Here is a 19,209-nt window from a genome sequence, read left to right on the forward strand (position 1 = left end):
AGATTATGTTTCGGAGAAGTTAGGTTAGTACAGCTTAATAACTAAACAAATCTAACCTTAATTGTGGGTGATGGTGACCATCATCCACTCACCTGATGTAGCACTGCTTCTTCCTTTACCTTTATCATTCTTTTTCTATGTCAGCCCTCCTCTCTTCAGATTTCTCTCATCTTTCCTGTCACTTGTTATTACTCTTGTTCCCAGTGTGGGTGCCTCTACACTAAGCGACAAGCCTAATGGTTTCCCGTGAACCATCAACTCTGCTGGGTGGTAATCATATAACTACATAATCGGGTGATTTGGAGCCTATTATTTTATCCCTGTTAAGAAGGTGGAAATGCAAATACTGTACAGCATCCATCCAGGAACAAAATCTCCACACTCTTCCCTGCCCCTTGCTGTGGCAAGGCACTGTCCACTGCAAGGGAACATCGGTTTACTGCATGGGATGGCCCTGCAAGGGTGGCTGCTTACCTGCAACTTATGGGTCTGCTTGGCCTGATACACCTGGATTACTCAACCATAACAGCAGCAAACCTAACCTAACCTACCCTAACCTGATGTAATTACAGTATAACATTAAGACCATTACTGGCTACTACAGATCACAATATTTGGCTCTGCACAAAAAATGGCACCCTACATCTCAACCGAACACTCTCACCCTCATCATAAAATGGTGGCCTATCTTACGGGAGGTATGAAAGTACAGCAAATTAAAACAAAAAGACCATTCTGGACTTCAGTATGGCTTCCTAGGTAGTGTAAGAACACAAAAATAAAATAAATAAATAAATAAAATAATGTATGTCATCATCATCGTATCACTTATAAAGGCTCCAATATGCTTGCATGCATCAGCCCTGGTCACCTAATGATGGTTCTCCACTCAGACCCCCATTCCCTAGGCCACACTCCATGACCTCATACCAAGTCTCCTCCAGTCTGTCTCTTGCAACCCTGCTCTCGACACTTACACCTTTCACCCTCCACATCTAGCCATCATTCCTCACCCTCCCCACACACCCAAACCATCCCAATCCACCCTTCCTCATCACATCAACACACTTCAGTCCCACCTTTCCTCTTTACTCCCAAATTGCAAACCTAGCCCTCCCAGGCCTTACATTCAAGTGCACACCACAGATCCATCTCAGCATTGTCATTTCTGTATGTCCGAGCCAACAAACACCTTCCTCCTTTACTGCCCAGGTCCCACCACCATACAGCACATTCCTAACACATGCCAAATACAAAGATCCCATAGCACAGAGGAAAAGCCCTCTTAATGCCAGGAGAGGCAATACCTCCCCAAATAATGTATAAGACCAACTCATCCAATAAACAATGAGTGGATCTCTCCTTACCCAAATAAAATAATTTAGCACTGGCCACAATATCCTACCATAAGGATAAAAGGGGGGGAGGGCCATAACCAGTGTGTTTGAGAGGTTACACTCCTTCAACATACGAGGTCTTGGTATCTCTCAGACCATGACATCTTGGTATATTTTTCAACAATGTATATGGTAGCAATCTGGCAATATTCAGAATGTAATAATGCTTCGCCGTAATGATAATACTCTCCCATATGGGATGAAAGTGGACCAAAATTCTTCACAAATCCTATGATTTAAAAACAATACACATGGCCATACACACACAAATGAAATAAACAATATCATGAATAAATGCCATACAACGAGACAGTGTCAATTATCTTTATTTTATGGTGAGTTATCCACGTCACAAAACATTACAGCCATACCCCAACACCGGGCCAAAACTTCCTTGCCTGCTGCCAGCCCGCTCTTCTGCCTGACACGAATTTCAATATTCTGTGCACTCACCTTAACAGATCTTCTCTCCATTTCTTCGCTTCAGAGGAGTTAAGAGGAAATAGAGGATTGGAGAGATGAATAATGGCGTCCTAAGCAACTGAGAGAAAGTGCTGAGTCAGGACGAGGTGGTTCGCTACCAGCTTTGTTTACTTAAGCAAAATTACCAGCTGCAATTATATGCTAAATAAATGCAGTAATCCTACATTCCAGTGTTTAAGTGTGGGGTAGAAATAAAGCTTCATTCCAAAACATATTGCCGAAATGAAAGTGAACCGAACGATTCACAACAAACCTCATTATTCTGCAGATACAGTACTTCAATTTCAGTTTTCTATCTATCTGTCTTTAGCCAGAGCCTGCTAAGGGGTGGCCACACACAAATCACCTCCATGTCCCCTACCATTACGCTGCCCTCCAATCAGCTCACACCGACACCACCCTCTCTCATATACCTCTCCACTCTATTTTACAATATTTCAGTGTTCGACATGGTCGGTGCTTCAAGCCCCCCCCCCCCAAGCAAACATTCGTAAAATCAGGTCAATATGGGCCACATAAGATTTTGAGAGATTTAATACAGTAATCTCAGTATCTATCTATCTATCTATATACCTAGGTTGCTTCCCCCAAGGAAAGGGAGGTAGCCGAGACAGGACGACACACTCTCCATTTACTCAGCCATTCAAACACATTCATTCGCATCTTAGCCCCAAAGGGGAGAACGGACAGATCCTCACCGCACCACACCGCACAAGGGTCAACTGCGCAATGCAATCAGTGACATCCGCAGCAGGGCCCGACAGCAGAACTGGTTTACCCCTGCCACATCATAACAGACCCATCCCCTTACCCGCACCTGACCTGACTATAACCAAATGCGGGAGAATATCCCCTCAGGGCTGCGTCATCACTTATTCACAATTTTTCTCCATTTATTTCTGTCACGCACAGTCACTCTTCCCTGCTCAACAGACATCCCTCTCGCATCCAGCGCTCTCTTCACACTGTCCAGTATCAGAACCATTATTTAATTTAGGGGCACCCGGTGTTGCCCGAGCAAAAACCCTATGATCGTGCGGGAGTAGCACAGAAACTCGCCTGACAAACTCACCGATTAAATGCGAAGGACCAGAACTCACTGAAATCAAACAAAGGCTTTATTTGTAAGGTATATACATTAAAAACCTACAACCTTAAAGCTAAAAACTCCAAAAACATTAAAAATATAAAGGGGCTCTGGATACCAAAATGTTTAGAAACGGATACATTGTCCAACTGCATTTTCTGTCTGCAACCAAATCTTCGCATAGGTTAAGACGCTTCTGAAGATTAACGTAGTTTCTTTTGGCCCTTCTTTGGAGGTTCGCCTCTTTCATCTTGCAATATCATTGTTTTCACTAGGGTCTCATCCTTCCCAGAATGATGAGTGGGAATGACCAACTGGCTGCTTGAATGAGGAGTTCCAGCTTTCACATATCAAGGTACATATGTTCGTTCGAGCCTCACCATTTAGGGTATTACTATGCATTCCATATGACAGGTGGGAACGAAGGTGGAAGCCGTCGAATATTGACTGGCGGTGATTCTGTACTTACATCATTTCCAGGAAGTCGCATACAATATAACGGAATGAACCCTCTAACATATTAAGTTCTTTCGAAGTATGAAACGAAGTTTTCAAGTTCCTCAGGGGTGTTGTCCTGCAGAAACTGATTGCCTTCCTTGTCTAATGGGAGAAATTTAACCCATCCATCATTCCACAGAACAAATTGCAGTCAGCATTCTCACGGTAGTGATAAACATGGCATGATTCTTGTATCTTACGCCAAGTACTTTGCGTCAATTGAAACATCCTTGAGTCGTTACGTAAGGACCTAGAATGCTACTCACAGCCTGCATGCCAACTTTTTCGAAATTTAATACAATCTGTGTGGGGTCTAGTATGAATCCTAGCCATTCACAACCATCGAAAACACTTTGAAGCAAACATTGCACAAGATGGAGTTACTTCTCACACTCCAGTGGCAAACTGCACATGGCCACACTCCCTCTGCTTCAATAGTACTGCCACCAGCCTTAGAGATCACTTTGGTTTTATCAGCATTTACTCTCAAACCCTTGTGTCCCACTCCATCTCTCCATTCTTAAATCTTTCCTCTGCCTCCCCCACAAGAATCCGTTTCGGACATCATGCGAGAGAGCTTCAAATATGACAAAGGTACTTAAGACGACCTCTAATGCATGCCAGCATTTAAGGAAAACTCATCACTCATATCTCCATTCACTCTTACCTGTGTGTGAGCACTCATATACATAGCCATAACCATTCTATCCAGCCACTCCTTGATTCCAGACTTTCTCATTGTCTACCTCACCACCTCCCCAGGGATTCCAAATCAACCAAAAGAAAGTACAGTTCCCCTTCTTTAAGAAAAAAATGTATGTATACAAGAATGAATGGAGTAGAGTGGATGGAAAGCAGACACACATGTGAAGGTTGCTTGATCTGAACACTGTATGGTAGGCAGCAGCAGCAATTGTGAACCACTTCTTGGTTTGGGCATTGTGAAAATGTGCTGTGGACCTAACAAAAGCAAGTCTGAAAGAAGTGGTATGTCTGGTCAGATGTCTGAAAAGTGATGGAGAGTGGCTCGAGTGATAATGTGTTCAGTAGGTGGAATCATGACAGGAGTTCAGGTAACACTGACTTAACCTATTAATTCTTGGTTATGTACTTTTTAGTTTTCTTGCTGCTACCTGATATTTACCCTATTCAACTGAAGGGATATATTAAGGTTGTATCTAACCCCTTCATTTTTAAATATTACACTGAGTACAGTTATCACAAGACAGTAATAATGAAATGTTGTTCCTGGGCTGAATTTATACAAGTTTGTGGGATGAGAGGTGTACGTGGAAGGAAAAGGAGTTGTGAGTGGTGCATGAAGGCAGTTAAAAGGAACGTAAGAGAGCAGACACTGTACAAACAGCAAATGCATAGATATGGATGACTAGAAAGAGTACAAGAAAAAAAGGCAAAAAGTCTAGGGAATGCATGTTTGCTCATGGCAAAAACCGAAAAGTTAAAACTTGCAAAAAATGTTTTCAAGGAAATAATAACAATAGCAGTTCACAGTTAGTACAGTATTGTACAGATTACAGAAAGCACAACTGCAGAGTGGAATTGGGAGATGAAATGACGAGGTTTTGTTTAGCATCTGGGAGCTATACTGTGCAAGTATGGCAATCTGGAGTGCAAGGTTTAGGAAACGTACCTTAAGGGAAGAATAGCAGCAAACCTCAGTCATATTTTGAAGGTTAGGAAGAAAATCTCATAAGACATGCAATTTACTCGTGAGTAAAGCTTAAGCTGTCAGTGACTGAATTTCTAGGTTACATGTCATACATTTTCGCAGGTGAGGGTGCCCACCTTCCACTTTCTCGTTGTAGTGCTGCCTTTGGATAACTGGTGACAGAATGAATTGTCTCCTTTGTCCCTGGAAACCATCAGTATGGTGAGTAGTAATCTTATCAACAAATGATGCCTGGCAGTTGTTCCCTAGGTAGTCGGGCCAAACAGCTCCTTGATGCCCAGTAGTTTAGTAGGCTAATGCAATCTAGTTGGATGACCTCCCATACAGGTTTACATCCAAGGCATCTAAGGTGGTTGGGGTTAATTGCTCAAGTAATGCCACCCTGGGGAGAGTGAAGCTGGGAACACTCACCTTAAAGGTCAAAACTGAGTACCTACTTGTGCCCCTATATTATCATCTTTATAAAGGCTCCAATATGTTTGCATGTCGGCCTTGGTCATCTAATAGCGGCTTTCCATCCTGATCTCTCTGGCAGCCTCCCTGTCCAGTCCCTTATACCTAGGGTCACAATCTATGACCTCAGGTCAGGTCTTTTTTTGGTCTCTCGCAACCCTGACCTTCCACACCCAACTGTCTTCTTGTTGTGTTGGCATAGCTGCCATGTAAACTGTGTGGCTTTCAAGTCAATATTCCCAGACAATGAGGACTTTAAAGGGATTGGCTAAGCAAGCTGTAGGTGCAGCTTGTGATGATGCATGAACATAATTGTGTACTGTCAGCAAAGTGTTGTAGTGACAGAATAGAAAGTTTCTTTTTGTTGTTCAAAGACTGTCCCAGTAAGTTCCCTAAGTGCAACATCTGGGCACAGACTGCCTCATCTTCTATGACATACCTGAATGTAAGTCCACTGTCATATCACTGCAAGGATATTAGTGAAGGGGGTGTGAGGCACAGGCACAGTACATTGTTAAGTGTGACATCTAGAAAGTAGGTGTGCTCATGTTTGCTACTGGTGACATGTGTGTTGGTGGATTTGAATAGAGCAATTGTCAGCCTGTTGTCCTCGATCCATGCCCAAGTGTGCATGCCGTGCCTGCAACGTGGTGTGTGGGTGTCATGGAGATGTCATCTGTATAAGCTAAAAGTGTGAGTGAAAGGAAAGAGCCCTGTGGGGCTTCAGTGGATAGACCTACGTTAGTGGTGGATTGCCTTGGAGTATAACATGTGCTTGTCTACCAGGTAAGTAGGTTGCAAACCAGCATTGTTGTTGCTCATGTTTGTATTGTTGTCTTTGGCATCATCAGACTTGATACAGTAATGGCTGTTGTTTTAGGGACTGTACATTTTTCAGATTACCTGGAGTAGATGCCATCAGATGCATGTTGTTTGAGATTGGTTAAGTAGATGTTTGTGGAGTGTAGTGTTATAAATTCTTGTTTTGAGGAAGCAAAGATGACTTTGTTAATAATTAAGTGTTCATATATCTTGGATGTCAAGCTAAGTAGTGTAATGGAGTACAGTATCTGCTGCTGTTTGTGAAGGCCTGAATGTCACATGGTCTTAAATGGTTAAAGCGTACGTCCCCAATACCATCAGGCCCTGTGCTTGTCGAGTTTTTGTTTTGTTCGTAATGTACGGTACATGTTTTGGAGTGGAGGGGTTGTACTGTACTGTTTTCAAGTTGAGAAGACTGCCCAAACAGAGAAGACTGTTTTTCAAACTCTGCATATCAGTGTAAAGTGACTTATGTCTGCACAGTGGTTCACAAGTATGTTTCCTTGTTCATAGTAAGAAAGAGTGTGGTGAGTGTTGGAGGTGGTGGTGGCATGGGTCTTGGAGGTACTTGTTTATGATTCAGTGATGCTGCACTTGCTTGTGATTTAGTGATACAATATTAAATGCTTTGAAGACCTGAGATGGGTGTGAATGGCTCATCAGTGTTGCAAAAGCCTTTTGTTGTCAGCTTTGTTTAATTACTGGTGTGTGTGATTCGAACTGTTTTAGGAAGTGACCGGTCTCGGGTGTAATATTGGGTTGTCTCAGTTGCCTAGGTGCACGTGGTTTGCCTGTGTAAGGGATCGTTCTCTGGCCTACAAAAATCATATAGCCCTGCTAAGGTTACAGGAGAGTGCTTACCCCTCCCAGCTAAGGCAGCTACCTGGGCGGTGTGCAAACTCTCGACCTAGAGTCCAGAACTCTACCACTGAACCACCCCACTCCCCTTCCCTGTGTAAACATAATGTTAAATTTCTCGATATGCATGTCACTGCTGGTGATGGGTCTTGCTCAGTCCAAAATGGTTGTTCTGCTTCTTCAGTGACTTTACTCCAGTCTACTTTTGTGTAACATTTTAAGTGGTGTGTGACTGCTCTGGTTAACAATGTATTCCCATGGTTATGACAGGAAATAATCAGAACAGTGTGGGCACGATCAGCTAGGTGGTGGTGAATGTGGATGAACAAAATATGACTTCTGGAGAGGAGCAGCAGCATCTTTGGAGTTGGATGTGCAGTACCATATGTGTACTATGTCATTGAGGACGTACATTTTGTCACGCTGTGTTGCAGCGTCGAGGACTCAGCAGCTGCTTTGACTGTTTGTAGCTGGCAGTATTTTTAGTGCCAAGTCCCCAGCAATCATAGAAGTTTAAGGCACAGCTAAGGGCTATAATGCACTAGTACAGCACGGGGTGTCAAGGTAAATGTAAATGTTCAAGGATTTGTCATCACCTGAGTTGACACTTTTTCTGATGTACTGTCATTCTAGAAATTATTGTATTGCTTGTGTGTCTGCAGAGAACGATTTTGTGAATGCAAGTGATGAGACCACCTCTACAGGGGTCAGTTCTGTTTGAGAGGATGTGAATGGTGTCTGATGCATGGAGTTTTGTGTGCATGTGAGCACTGCATCTTGTAAGAGTCCAAGGTCTTTTAGTGTAAAGGCCATCAACATTTGAGATGAAGTTTACTTATGCCACATGTACGATATGATGTACGTCTAATCTAGGGCTGTCTTGTATATACAGTACTGTATAGTGTAAGTGCACCAGGGCTGAGTTGTGGTGGCACTGGTTGTCTGAGCAGGGGTTGTTGGAAAGAGTGGAGGGAAGTGTGCCTGGTGTGACAGAAGTGTTTATGAAGACATTGCACCTATGAGGCGAGGTAGGCCAAGCAGAAGGTGGAGGGATATGGTGGATGAGTGCGTGAGGAAGAGAGGTATGGAAGTCGGTGAGGCTAGGGAACTGACAAGAGATCGAGCTGGCTGCATAAATGTAAGAAGTGCATGATCAGGGATTTGGCATCCCTTTTTAATGTGACAGCGTTCGGATTGACTCTATCGGATACATTTGTGTGAAGCTACATAATGTAGTGAAAGTTTTGGCGTATCAGATGGAGCTAGGATTCCGGGGGCTTGAATAATGAGTGAATGGAGGCGTGGCCCATTGGACTGGGCAAACTGGGGATGTCTGGACATTACTACTCCTCACCCTGCCCTCAGGTGGGAAAGGAGGTCCAGATGATGGTGATGAGAAAAATTACCTACCCTAACTGCTAGTTTCCACCATCTCCTTCGAAGTAGTCTCCTTGGGCATATGTACAATGATCCCAGCAGTTTTTCCAAGATTCCATGCACCCCTGGAAGCCCATACATGTGACTGTGTTCAGCATCTCCTGCAAATCTGCCTTGATCTCCTCAGTCGTGCCAAAACAAAACCCTTCCAGCCAGAATTTCATTTTGGGGAACTGGAAAAGTTGCAAAGGATGAGATCAGGCAAAGAGGGGGGATGAGGAATGACATATGTTTTTGGAAGCCAGGGACTGACGAACAATGACTGATGTTCGCGCAGGTGCACTGTTTTGGTGAATTCAGTCATTGGTCTTCCACCTGAGGACTTGCAGGGATGCTTGGAATCTTGGAAAAACCACAGGGATATTATGTACCATACATGGCCAAGGAGATTATTTCAAAGGAGACAGTGGAAACTGAGTTAGGGTTGGTAATTTTTCTTTCATGGTCAAACTCTCTGAATTTTATGGTAGCATCTCGTATACAGGTACAGCAACACACATCTTTTCCATAGAATTAGTGGAGAGGCTTCTAGTATCATAAGACTATGTTCTTAAATTTAAAAAATACATACAGCATACATATATAGTGTACCAAGTCTCCAGGAAAAATAAGTCAACTGAATACACACATATATACCGGTATAATTATGGATAATGCACGCAGTACAGTAAAAGCAAGGCCTGGTTAGAAATATTTGCCTAATTGGTCCTAGTTGCTGAGTAATTATCACAGACATGTGACTAATGAGCCTATGAGTTGGTGTCATCAATTTTAGGAGCAAGGAAATACTGGATCTGGCCAATCTCCCCAATGGCGTACTCTACAACCAGCGGCACATCAGGGGACATGGACAGGGACACCTGAAAAGTAAAACCATACATATAATAACAGCAAGACATTCAAATGTCATGAAAATTAAATGAGTTTCTCTCTCTCTCTACAAAACACACACACACACGTACCAAGTATATCTATCTAGTTGTATAGGCCTACATATAATTTAAACCTACAGTAAAACCTCATTACAACGAACTAATTGGGGCTCAAGCCATTCCGAAAAAAGCGAAACTCCGATAAAGTGACATCTGGACCTCCCCCTGCTAACCCAGACTTTTTGCAATACTATTTATCAGACATTAGTCCAGATCACAGTGACAGTTTTTCACTGTAAAAATCACCAACTGTTTTCACTACCATTACAGTACTGTATAGTACAGTGTTATACAATCACCACAATAATCAAATGATATAGTATACAGTATATACAGTGGGTACCTGAGTTCAGTCTATCTATCTATTGCCAGACGCCTCAATCCTGTTCGGGGTGGCCACAAACAGATCACCTCCACGTCATCCTGTCCCCTGCCATTTCACTGCCCTGCTCCCAACTCATGCCCCCTCTTCTCATATACCTCTCCACCCCATCCCTCCATCTCATCCTCGGCCTCCTCCTCCCTCTTCCCCCCTCCACCTCACTCACATACACTCTCTTCGTCAGTCTTTCACCCTCCATCCTCTACACATGGCCAAACCACCTCAGTGTATTCCTCCTAACGCTTTAGCATTTGCTTTATTCTGACCATACCATGCCAAGCTCAATTACTGCCGAACTCATGATATCTGTCTACATGTAAATAGCCATATTACTTCTGGCTTGCAGCAGTATCCACTCATATTTACCTTAGTCCAAGTTATTCTCTCATATAATACTTTAAGCAGTCTGCTGCACAACACGTATAATTTTAGCAAGGTTTAGACTTGATAAAGGCTATACACATACAAGATATATTCATACATGAAAAGCATCATGGCCACCATCAGCCTCACCCCACAAGTTCCTTCTCAATTGGTGGTAATATCCCATTTGCCTCTTAACTTTTCTCAAATGCTACTATAAATAATTTATTGCATAACACATTAAAATTTAAGCAAGGCTTGGACACAATAAAACATATTTTCTTACTTTGCAATCTTGTAGGAAGTGATGCAATGCATGTGTGTGTGTGCATCAAACAAATGGAAAAGTGTGTCGGGTTAATATCGAGTGGTTACACCCTAATTAACTAGAACGTCTTTTTTTTTTTTTTTTTTTAAATGTAAGGAAGAAGGAACCAAAGGCCATGAGCCAGCAATAGGAGTTTCCTCCAAGAGAAAAACAGAATACGAGAGAGCCAAATTCAAGATCCATTCATTTTGAGATGCCTGGACACACTGCGTTTGAAAGACTGGAGATCATAGGCAGCAGGAAATACAGACAGAGGGAGTCAGTTCCAAAGTTGACCTGTTGCATAAATGAAGGACTGGGAGTAACGGTTAACTCTTGCATTAGAGAGTTGGACAGAAAAGGGATGAGAGTTTGCTGCTAGACGGGTGCTACGCAACCGTCATAGAGGTGGAGGAATGCATGCAGACAGTTCAGAGGAGCAGTGACCATTAAAGTAGCGATAAAAAATAAAAAAAGAGATAAAAATGCAACAGTGCAGCAAAGAGACAGAGGTTGAAGGGAGTCAGTAAGAGGAGGAGAGTTAATGAGATGAAAAGCCTTTGACTCCACCCTATTGAGAAGAGCTGGATGTGGGGAGCCTCCCCACACATGAGAGTTGTACTCTACAAAGGGGAGGATAAAACCCCTGTATAGAGTCAACAATTGTGCAGAGGTAAAGAAAGAACGGAGTCGGCTTAGCACACCCAATCTCTTGGAAGCAGATTTTACAAGAGATGTAACATGATCTTTCCAAGATAAGCCCCGAGTAAATGAAACCTCAAGCATGTTCAAGGATGATGCAGGATTAAGCTGAATATTATTAAACATTAGTGGGTATACCTGTGGAAGATTTTGACGGGTTGATACGTGTAAGAACTGAGTCTTAGATGCATTAAAAACAAGATTATTTTTACCCCAGTCAGAGATATGAGCCAAGTCAGACATTAGGTGTGCCATAGCCTCATCCCTTGTTTGTTGAAGTAACTGCTGAGATGGACGTTGCGGGAACCGAATGGAAAGGTGAAGGGTGGAGTCATCAGTGTATGAGTGGATAGGGTTAGATGTACAGCTTAGGTCATTGATGAATAAAAGGAAGAGAGTTGGTGATGGGACAGAGCCCTGAGGAACACCACTGTTGATAGATCTAGGAGAAGAACGATGGCTGTCTACAACAGCAGCTATAGAACGACCAGAAGGGAAGCTAGCGATGAAGGCACACATAGAAGGATAGAAACAATTTCACAGTGATTTAAGTGACACAAATTGTGACAGAATTATTTCCGGAGACTGCTGTCTATCAACAAATTGGCTCTTTTGAATATGAACAATCACCATCAGCTAATAATGTGTGACAAGTGCTGTTGCATGATAAAGAGATATTTATTGTATTTTCACTCGCCAAATAACTTCAGAATCTTATCATACTGCTCTGTAAAGTCATATACAGTAAAAGTCCTTCAATCCGACCACCAATAATCCGAATATCCCAATACTCCAAATGTTTTGAGGTGGCGCGGAAATCCCACTAGTGACGGGGAGTGGTAGCAAGCACGGGGAGGATGACCATATTCAGCTTATGCCTGTGCCCAGTCTGATGCTCTTCTGATCATTCCAGTTGATTTTTGGACCAAAAAGTGACTACAACAATGTGGCAATGGTTCCCACACCTACAAGTCGTGGTGGAAAGAAAGCTGATAAACAAAAGTATGTGACACAATAAGTGATAAACTCAAGCTCTGACCCCCCTCCAGCAAAGCAGAACCCTCCCGCTTTCGCTCCTTCCTACCCTACAATATGCCCGAGTTTTTTCTTTTCCGATAATTTTTTCACCCCAAAATATCTGTGGGGACTCTACCCTCCAAGCCCCCACAATTTAACCATCTAGGACTACCACTTATCCCAACCCTGAAAGCCCCCAAATAACTATCATGCAAAATCCCAATCTCAATTCTAACTTTACTAAACCTAGTATAATCCATCCTGACTTAATCAACCTAAGTTATCCACACCTAACATATCAGTAAGGAATCAGAAATTACAAGAGTAGGACATGCATTAGGGTTAGCAGTAAGTACAGAGTTTGGTGGCACTTAGGCCTACTTGGAGGGACTGTAGGCTATGAATGATACAATGCGATTAGTCTTCACATAGCTACTTCACGTGTAATTTTTTTTTTTTTTAAACCCATTATCTTTATAATTTATTAAAAAGATATTTGGAAGACTGGCACCCATAAATTTAATTCTTCATATTACCTGAGGAGAAAGAGGGGTGGCTTTGGTAAACATATTCAAATAGCGGCAAGCAAAGGTCAAGGTAACTGGCTCCTGCATGTCAATAATTACTGCATCATCCTCTTTATCCACACTTGATGTCTGTGCCAGCTGGAAATTGAAAATTTACATTAGTAATCATCGGTCAAGCAAAAGCAATGCACAATAAGACTATACTTCATCAGTGAACAATGAGTTATCTTATCATATTCAGGCATGATAAGACAAGCATTGATATACCACACAGTAAGTCAAACATCTGTATAAAAGCAGTCATACACATAAAACTACAGCATATAAATACCTTAATGTTTGCAGTTCCAATATCCCCAGCAGCAGAGAATTTAACTCCTTCTTTAGAGCAGGCAATAACTATGCTCTCTCCAAACTGGCTCAGGTCGCGGCAGATACGGGCAAACTCTCCCGAAGGAAGCTTGATGACACAGGCATAATCGGTTTCCTGTTCAATGAAAAATTTACACTGTACAGCTCATTCATCTGAATAATTACTGGTAAAACAAATTCCATTCATATATCATCATCATATGGACCTCCTTTCTCACCCTAGGGCAGGGTGAGAAGTAGCAACTAATATAGTGGTAGGTGGGGGCCCCTCACCATCCACTTACTCGATGTAGTGCTGCTATGGGTGTCTGCCCTTTCCTCTCTTCCTTCCTTCCTCTTCTTTCTGCCTTCGGGTGACTTTACACTCCCTCTTTTGTCTTTCTTTCCTGTTCCTTCTGCCTATGGGTGACTCCACACTGACTCTGAGTGGCATGCCAAATGGTTTTCTGTACACCAGGAAACCATTACTATGCTGGGTGGTAACCATATAACCAAATTATGGCACCTGGTGGTTTAGTGGGTGATTATGGCGCTCCAATAGGATTGAGCCGGTGCAGGTTTATATATCCAAGGGATGGTTGGGACTTATTGCTCACATAATGCCACTCAGGGATGAGTGAGGCTGGTCACTCTCATCTTAAATGTCAGGACCAACTTGCCTAGCCCAGGGCTCCTACACTCCTCATAGGGCAAAGTAGGACTGGATGATGGATGGATTATTAAATACTTCATGATAAGTCAGATGACAGTTCAATGGTCAAACATAAAATATTCTTTGCTGAGTCGCCTAGTTGTCCACATTGTTTTGTATCTCTGATATAGGTGTATTCCTAGGGAATCGTAACTTCACTAAAAAGAGTATGACGAGGGCTGTTATAAAAATCATCTTTATTGTCAAACGTTCCAACATCATCCTTATGCCATCTTCAGTGATCTAGAAGCAATGTAAATGATATACAAAAGTGAAGAGTAAAAAACCTGAATATTTATATAATAGTTAAAAATGTAATTAGCTTAACATGTAAGAACCTATTTTGATACACATATACAATGTTGAGTATAACTTACATAAGGCTTAGCGGATACTGTGTTATTCAGGCAAAGCTTAAGTTTTTTTAATATACATAGATTCTAAATCTGTATATTAAAAAATTTAAGCCTCGCCTTGATAACCCAGTAATTGCTTATCCCCTAAGCCTTGTGTAAGTTAAATTCGCACATAGAAAATTTTTATGGTAGACTATGTTTTTTTTTTTAAAGACATGTATATGTGTATGTATATATGTGTGTATTTGTACATGTATATGTATATACCTGTATATGTGTATCTAAACAGGTTCTTATATGGTAAGCTAATTACGTTTTTAACTATTATATAAATATTCAGGTTTTTTACTCTTCACTTTTGTATATAATTTACATTACTTCTAGGTCACTGAAGATGACACGAAGATGTTGGAAGGTTTGACAATAAAGATGACTTTTATAACGACCCTCATCATGCTCTTTTTACTGAAATTTTGTACTTCATCTGATGGGCGAGAATCTTTACCCCAAATGACAATGTTCACTCCACCTATGAGTAAAACATTAATCCAAGTCTAAAAATGGCTTATAAATCAACCTAAACACAAAACTTAGGTTTAAAAAAAAAAAAAAAAAAAAAAAAAAAAAATCCGGTGGCCTTTTAAGTGTCCGTTAAATACGATAGCTGGTGTACCAGAAAACCATTTACAACCCCAGGTGGAAACCATATAACCAACCCATACATGTTCCCTACGTATCAACAAGCGGATTGGTGGAGGGTTAGTGTTCCTCCCCGTAAAACAACTAACTCAAAGACAAATGGCCACCCCTTACTGGATTATGGCATCCAGCTATAGATAGATACTGTAGATGGTCTACCTAGGTTCGTTAAATTGAGGGTCTACTGTACACACAAATAACACAATGGCAAACATAATATTAGAATCATGTGATAAAACATACATACGGGATTTACTATTAATGAAACTTACTGGGATCCCAAGATGTTCCTGGTCCAGGTTCATGAGCTTCATCTCATAATCTGACACTTTTTCTTGACTTGGTGACTCAAACATGAACGTTACTGTGTCTGCATTGTCTTGTGCCTTCATTGTTATTATATCATCATTAGCTGCACACTTCAGGATCTTTGACATACTGTAAATCAATGAAGCAGAGTTCCATTAGACATAAATGTACAAGCACACTAACATGTCAATAGAAGAAAGTTTTCAAATATGCCTCAGTAAATAACCCAGTTCTTGACACACTCCCTACATGTCAACAAGTGTGTTGGTGGAGGGTTAGTGCCCCTCCCCATAAAACAAATAACTCAAAGTCAATGGCCACCCCTTATGGGATTATGGTGCCTGGCATCAGACAGAGATAGAGAAATAAGAGAAAACAAATTAACAACTGAAGACAATGGTACAGTCGTGCCTCAGTACACAACTACTAGTATTTGGTATGCAATAAACCAACAGAACAATGAAGTAAACTTATATTCAGTTTTGGCATAACGATGGCAGAATTTGCTCACACGTACAACAGCCGGTAAGGACATGGTTCTGTACACAAACTGACAGTGAGATGTTTGACCCAAGATGGTCACCCAGCGTTTACATGCCAGAACCACCACCTTAGGCCTCTGCACCTGTGGCCTCCTTAACTCCATCTCTTTTTGCTCATCCATTTTCTCACATGTCCCACAGCTGTGATCATCTTCCTTACAATCCCCGTGCTACATAACTGCACAAAGCCAATGAAACCCCACTGCTATTGCCAAATAACAGTGCAAGTGTGTAAGAAATACTGTAGCGAAGTGCGCAATATTAAGTGAAATGATAAACTTTTGTGTGTCCGTGAAAAACTGAAACTTGTGACTTGGAAATCGTGTCTGGTAAGGATGTCAACCCTAGTGGAAAGCATGGCGCTACCGAGGACATGTCCCCCCCCTTAAAAGTTACATTGTCATAGGTTCCCTGACCCCAGTGAATCCATGTTACCATGTATCAACCTGCTATAGGATAAATAGCTATGCGATGGCTTTTCACACTACGTAAACTCATCATATAGCAAGACGTGACTATACTATTACAATTGCTGTGCTACTGTACACTATATGACTTCTGTTAAAGGTTTTGCTCTGATTTAATTATTTATTATAACAATGGGTACACACACATGAAAGTAACCTTCAAGGTCAACCAAAAACCTCATAGAACCAAAGCTATATCATCACCATTATCTGAAAATAACCAATAGGGCTTTTCTTCATAAAACCCGAAAGGATAAAGAAATATTTCTATACACAAGCAGTGAGTGAAATAAACTGGATCTGGACCTAAAGCATGAAGACAAACCCATTCTATGGGAATTAAAGCTGACTTGTGATGGAAGTGGTACGGTTCATTTTCTCAAATCTGAAATGCATGGGTTGAAAGAAGCTCTGGAAAATGCAGTACTGTACTGTATTTTGGAAAGAAGAATCATAATGACAACTATGAGAAAATCATGTAAAAAACAGCATACAGTACCATGAACAGTAAATGCAATACATTACAGTACAATACCTATATTAATACTATATCACCTGTCATTATAACTGTCCATAAACACTGTCTTAAAATGGGCACTGACTGAATAAGGACATAACACCTTCCTACTGGGTGGGGGGGGGGGGAAAGTATAATGGACAGTGTAGGTTTGTGGAAATCAGAAAACAGATGGTTGGATTTGGGAGATCATTCTGTACTGTATTGGATCTTTGGTGTTTGTTGAATGTTCTCCGATTTTCATGTAAACTTTGTCACTGATACAGTTTTTTATGCTGATCTGAATTCTGAATTTCCTTTTAAGGAGAAATTATTTTGTGAAAAGTTAGATAACGAACAATAATACAGGTCAATAAACAGTAATAAGTAATCAAATCAGCTTTAAAAAGTACGGTAGCTATTAGTGATGAAATAAAGTTACCTAAAAAGGAGAGAATGTGCACCAACTCAAAAGATCGGATCTTTTGTTTGGTGCACACACATTTTTTGGTAAATTTCATCACTAATAGTTTTTTTTTTTTAAGTTGATTCCATTATATATTTTTATTATTCATTATTAACTAAACCTAACTTAATAAAAAATTAACTTCTCTCAAAATAAATTCAAAGTTAGAATCAGCTTAAAAAACTGCATTCGTGATGAATATTACATAAAAATTGGAGAACATCCACCACATACATAAGATCCAAAATATTTTTACATAATGAATTCTAGGCCTATAAATTACTTGCCTGACTGGTTACATAACAAAAATTAATCTCCATTCCTGTTTTTAAAAAATTACTGTAAAAATAAGGACAGCTCCCATTCACATTGAAAAACTGACAAGGATTTTCATGTGTAAGTCACCTGACACCTCAAATCCACCGAGCACCTCCGACAAGGTCCTGTCAGCTGTTATGTAAAGGGATTATTCCCCTGAGCTAGACCTAGACAGTGTTGAAATATACGTAAAGATTACAGGAGAGTGCTACCCCTCCCAGCATAGGCAGCTACCTGGGTGGCGTGTGAACTCTCGATCTCGCAATCTCGAGATACTTTTAGATCTTGGTATATAAGGTGGGCAGGGGGGATTCTACACCAAGTTCTGTCCACTACTGCATTCACATTAATGTAAAATAGTGGTTAGGTTAGGTTACTTTAACAATGATGTGATAATGCAGTTAGGCTAAACATTCAGTAATTTCCCTTTCTTACTAAAGTACTAACTCAAAAGGAGCATTTGCACTGGGAGTCATAAACAACCCCTCTAATTCTTCCTGAAAATGTTAAAATGCAAATTGTGGGGCTGAAAAATATTTTCCACAGTTTCCCCATTTGTACCTCCAAAAGCAACCTTGCCATTGCCCTTTAAAGTGTTGGATAAATTAATGAAAACACTTTCCCAATTAAGGTCACAAGAAAATTACATATGAACATGTGTATCGTAGAGCCTAATGCATTATCACCATGAGACCTTATGCAAAGGTAGTACATTAGCCTATCACTCAAAACTGTACGAGACAATGTTACCTACCTTGTAAGATCCATGCCCATGATGAGATTTCTATCGCATCGGTATTTATCGAAGCCTTCAGCTCTTAGGTTGACACTTACAAGAGACACATGGCTATTATCCATAGCCTGTAGTTGAATGCCAGAGTCGGCACAGTCCCAAGAGGCCTCATTAAGCAGATCCTTAATGGCATCCAGAACCTTCTTCAAAAGGTTGCCCTGCACAAGACGAGCTTCAAACATCTTGACACTAATTATACAGACCCAACGATGTTATAGGAGAAATTATTTGCAAGATGCCTCCGTTGCAACCCACTCCTCAGCCTTGTCTTGCACCGTCTACGTGTTTTCGCGCGTTTTCTGATAGCTTCAAAACAACAGTTCGCGGGAAGTGTTTTCATTGGTGGAGGACGAGCCACACTTTATGATTGGTCGAGTCTGGCACTAGCATGACAAGGCCTTACAGAAAACGATTGACTCATTTTGAACAAATCTTACAATTCAAGATAATGAACGTGTAGTCCGGTAGAAGAATTTGATATTGAATATTTTCTTTATTGTTTTAATAGCAGAAGATTTCTATATAATTGAAAATGATACGTCATATACTTAAAACAGTTGCAGCAGTTTGCCTTAAGATTTTTCATATTTTGCCTAATCTTGTGCAATCATTATTAACAAGAAAAGTTTTTTCGCCAGAAAAGTATATAAAAAATTACACTGCAAAGCATTCTAGTTGAGGTTTTGTAAACTTGTTGATTATAAAGCCTTATTTATACCGACCATACTATAGATACTCGTTTGAG

At 41.0% G+C, this 19,209-nt stretch overlaps 2 protein-coding genes across 3 annotated transcripts in view; both read right to left on the minus strand.

The window, feature by feature from the left end:
• Positions 1–1,968, minus strand: part of maf-S (MAF bZIP transcription factor K) — a 38,778-nt gene extending 36,810 nt beyond the window's left edge. For both annotated transcript variants that reach the window (XM_080284257.1, XM_080284256.1), the window contains exon 1: positions 1,851–1,968. The gene's annotated coding sequence lies outside the window, so the exon portion shown is untranslated. The remainder of the gene's footprint in view (positions 1–1,850) is intronic.
• Positions 1,969–9,364: 7,396 nt separating this feature from the next.
• Positions 9,365–19,116, minus strand: PCNA (Proliferating cell nuclear antigen). Its single transcript, XM_080284296.1, has 5 exons — positions 18,426–19,116; positions 15,346–15,511; positions 13,287–13,442; positions 12,965–13,093; positions 9,365–9,585 (listed from the first exon to the last, which is right to left on the minus strand). The coding sequence occupies exons 1-5, from the start codon at positions 18,644–18,646 to the stop codon at positions 9,475–9,477; spliced, it is 783 nt and encodes a 260-aa protein (XP_080140422.1). The 5' UTR covers positions 18,647–19,116; the 3' UTR covers positions 9,365–9,474.
• Positions 19,117–19,209: the final 93 nt, after the last annotated feature.

This window comes from Coenobita brevimanus, chromosome 101 (genome assembly GCF_032717465.1).
Source record: "Coenobita brevimanus isolate Jiangsu-jjx chromosome 101, ASM3271746v2, whole genome shotgun sequence".
NCBI lineage: Eukaryota > Metazoa > Arthropoda > Malacostraca > Decapoda > Coenobitidae > Coenobita > Coenobita brevimanus.

What these genes read in the sequence shown, in the direction of transcription:
- PCNA (XM_080284296.1), bottom strand. Translation starts at nt 18,646, where the DNA reads ATGTTTGAAGCTCGTCTTGTGCAGGGCAACCTTTTGAAGAAGGTTCTG. An exon ending in AGGAACATCTTGGGATCCCA is followed by an intron (nt 13,443 to 15,345) that starts GTAAGTTTCATT and finishes TTCATTGAACAG; the next exon opens with GAAACCGATTATGCCTGTGT. An exon ending in TTGGAACTGCAAACATTAAG is followed by an intron (nt 13,094 to 13,286) that starts GTATTTATATGC and finishes TTCAATTTCCAG; the next exon opens with CTGGCACAGACATCAAGTGT.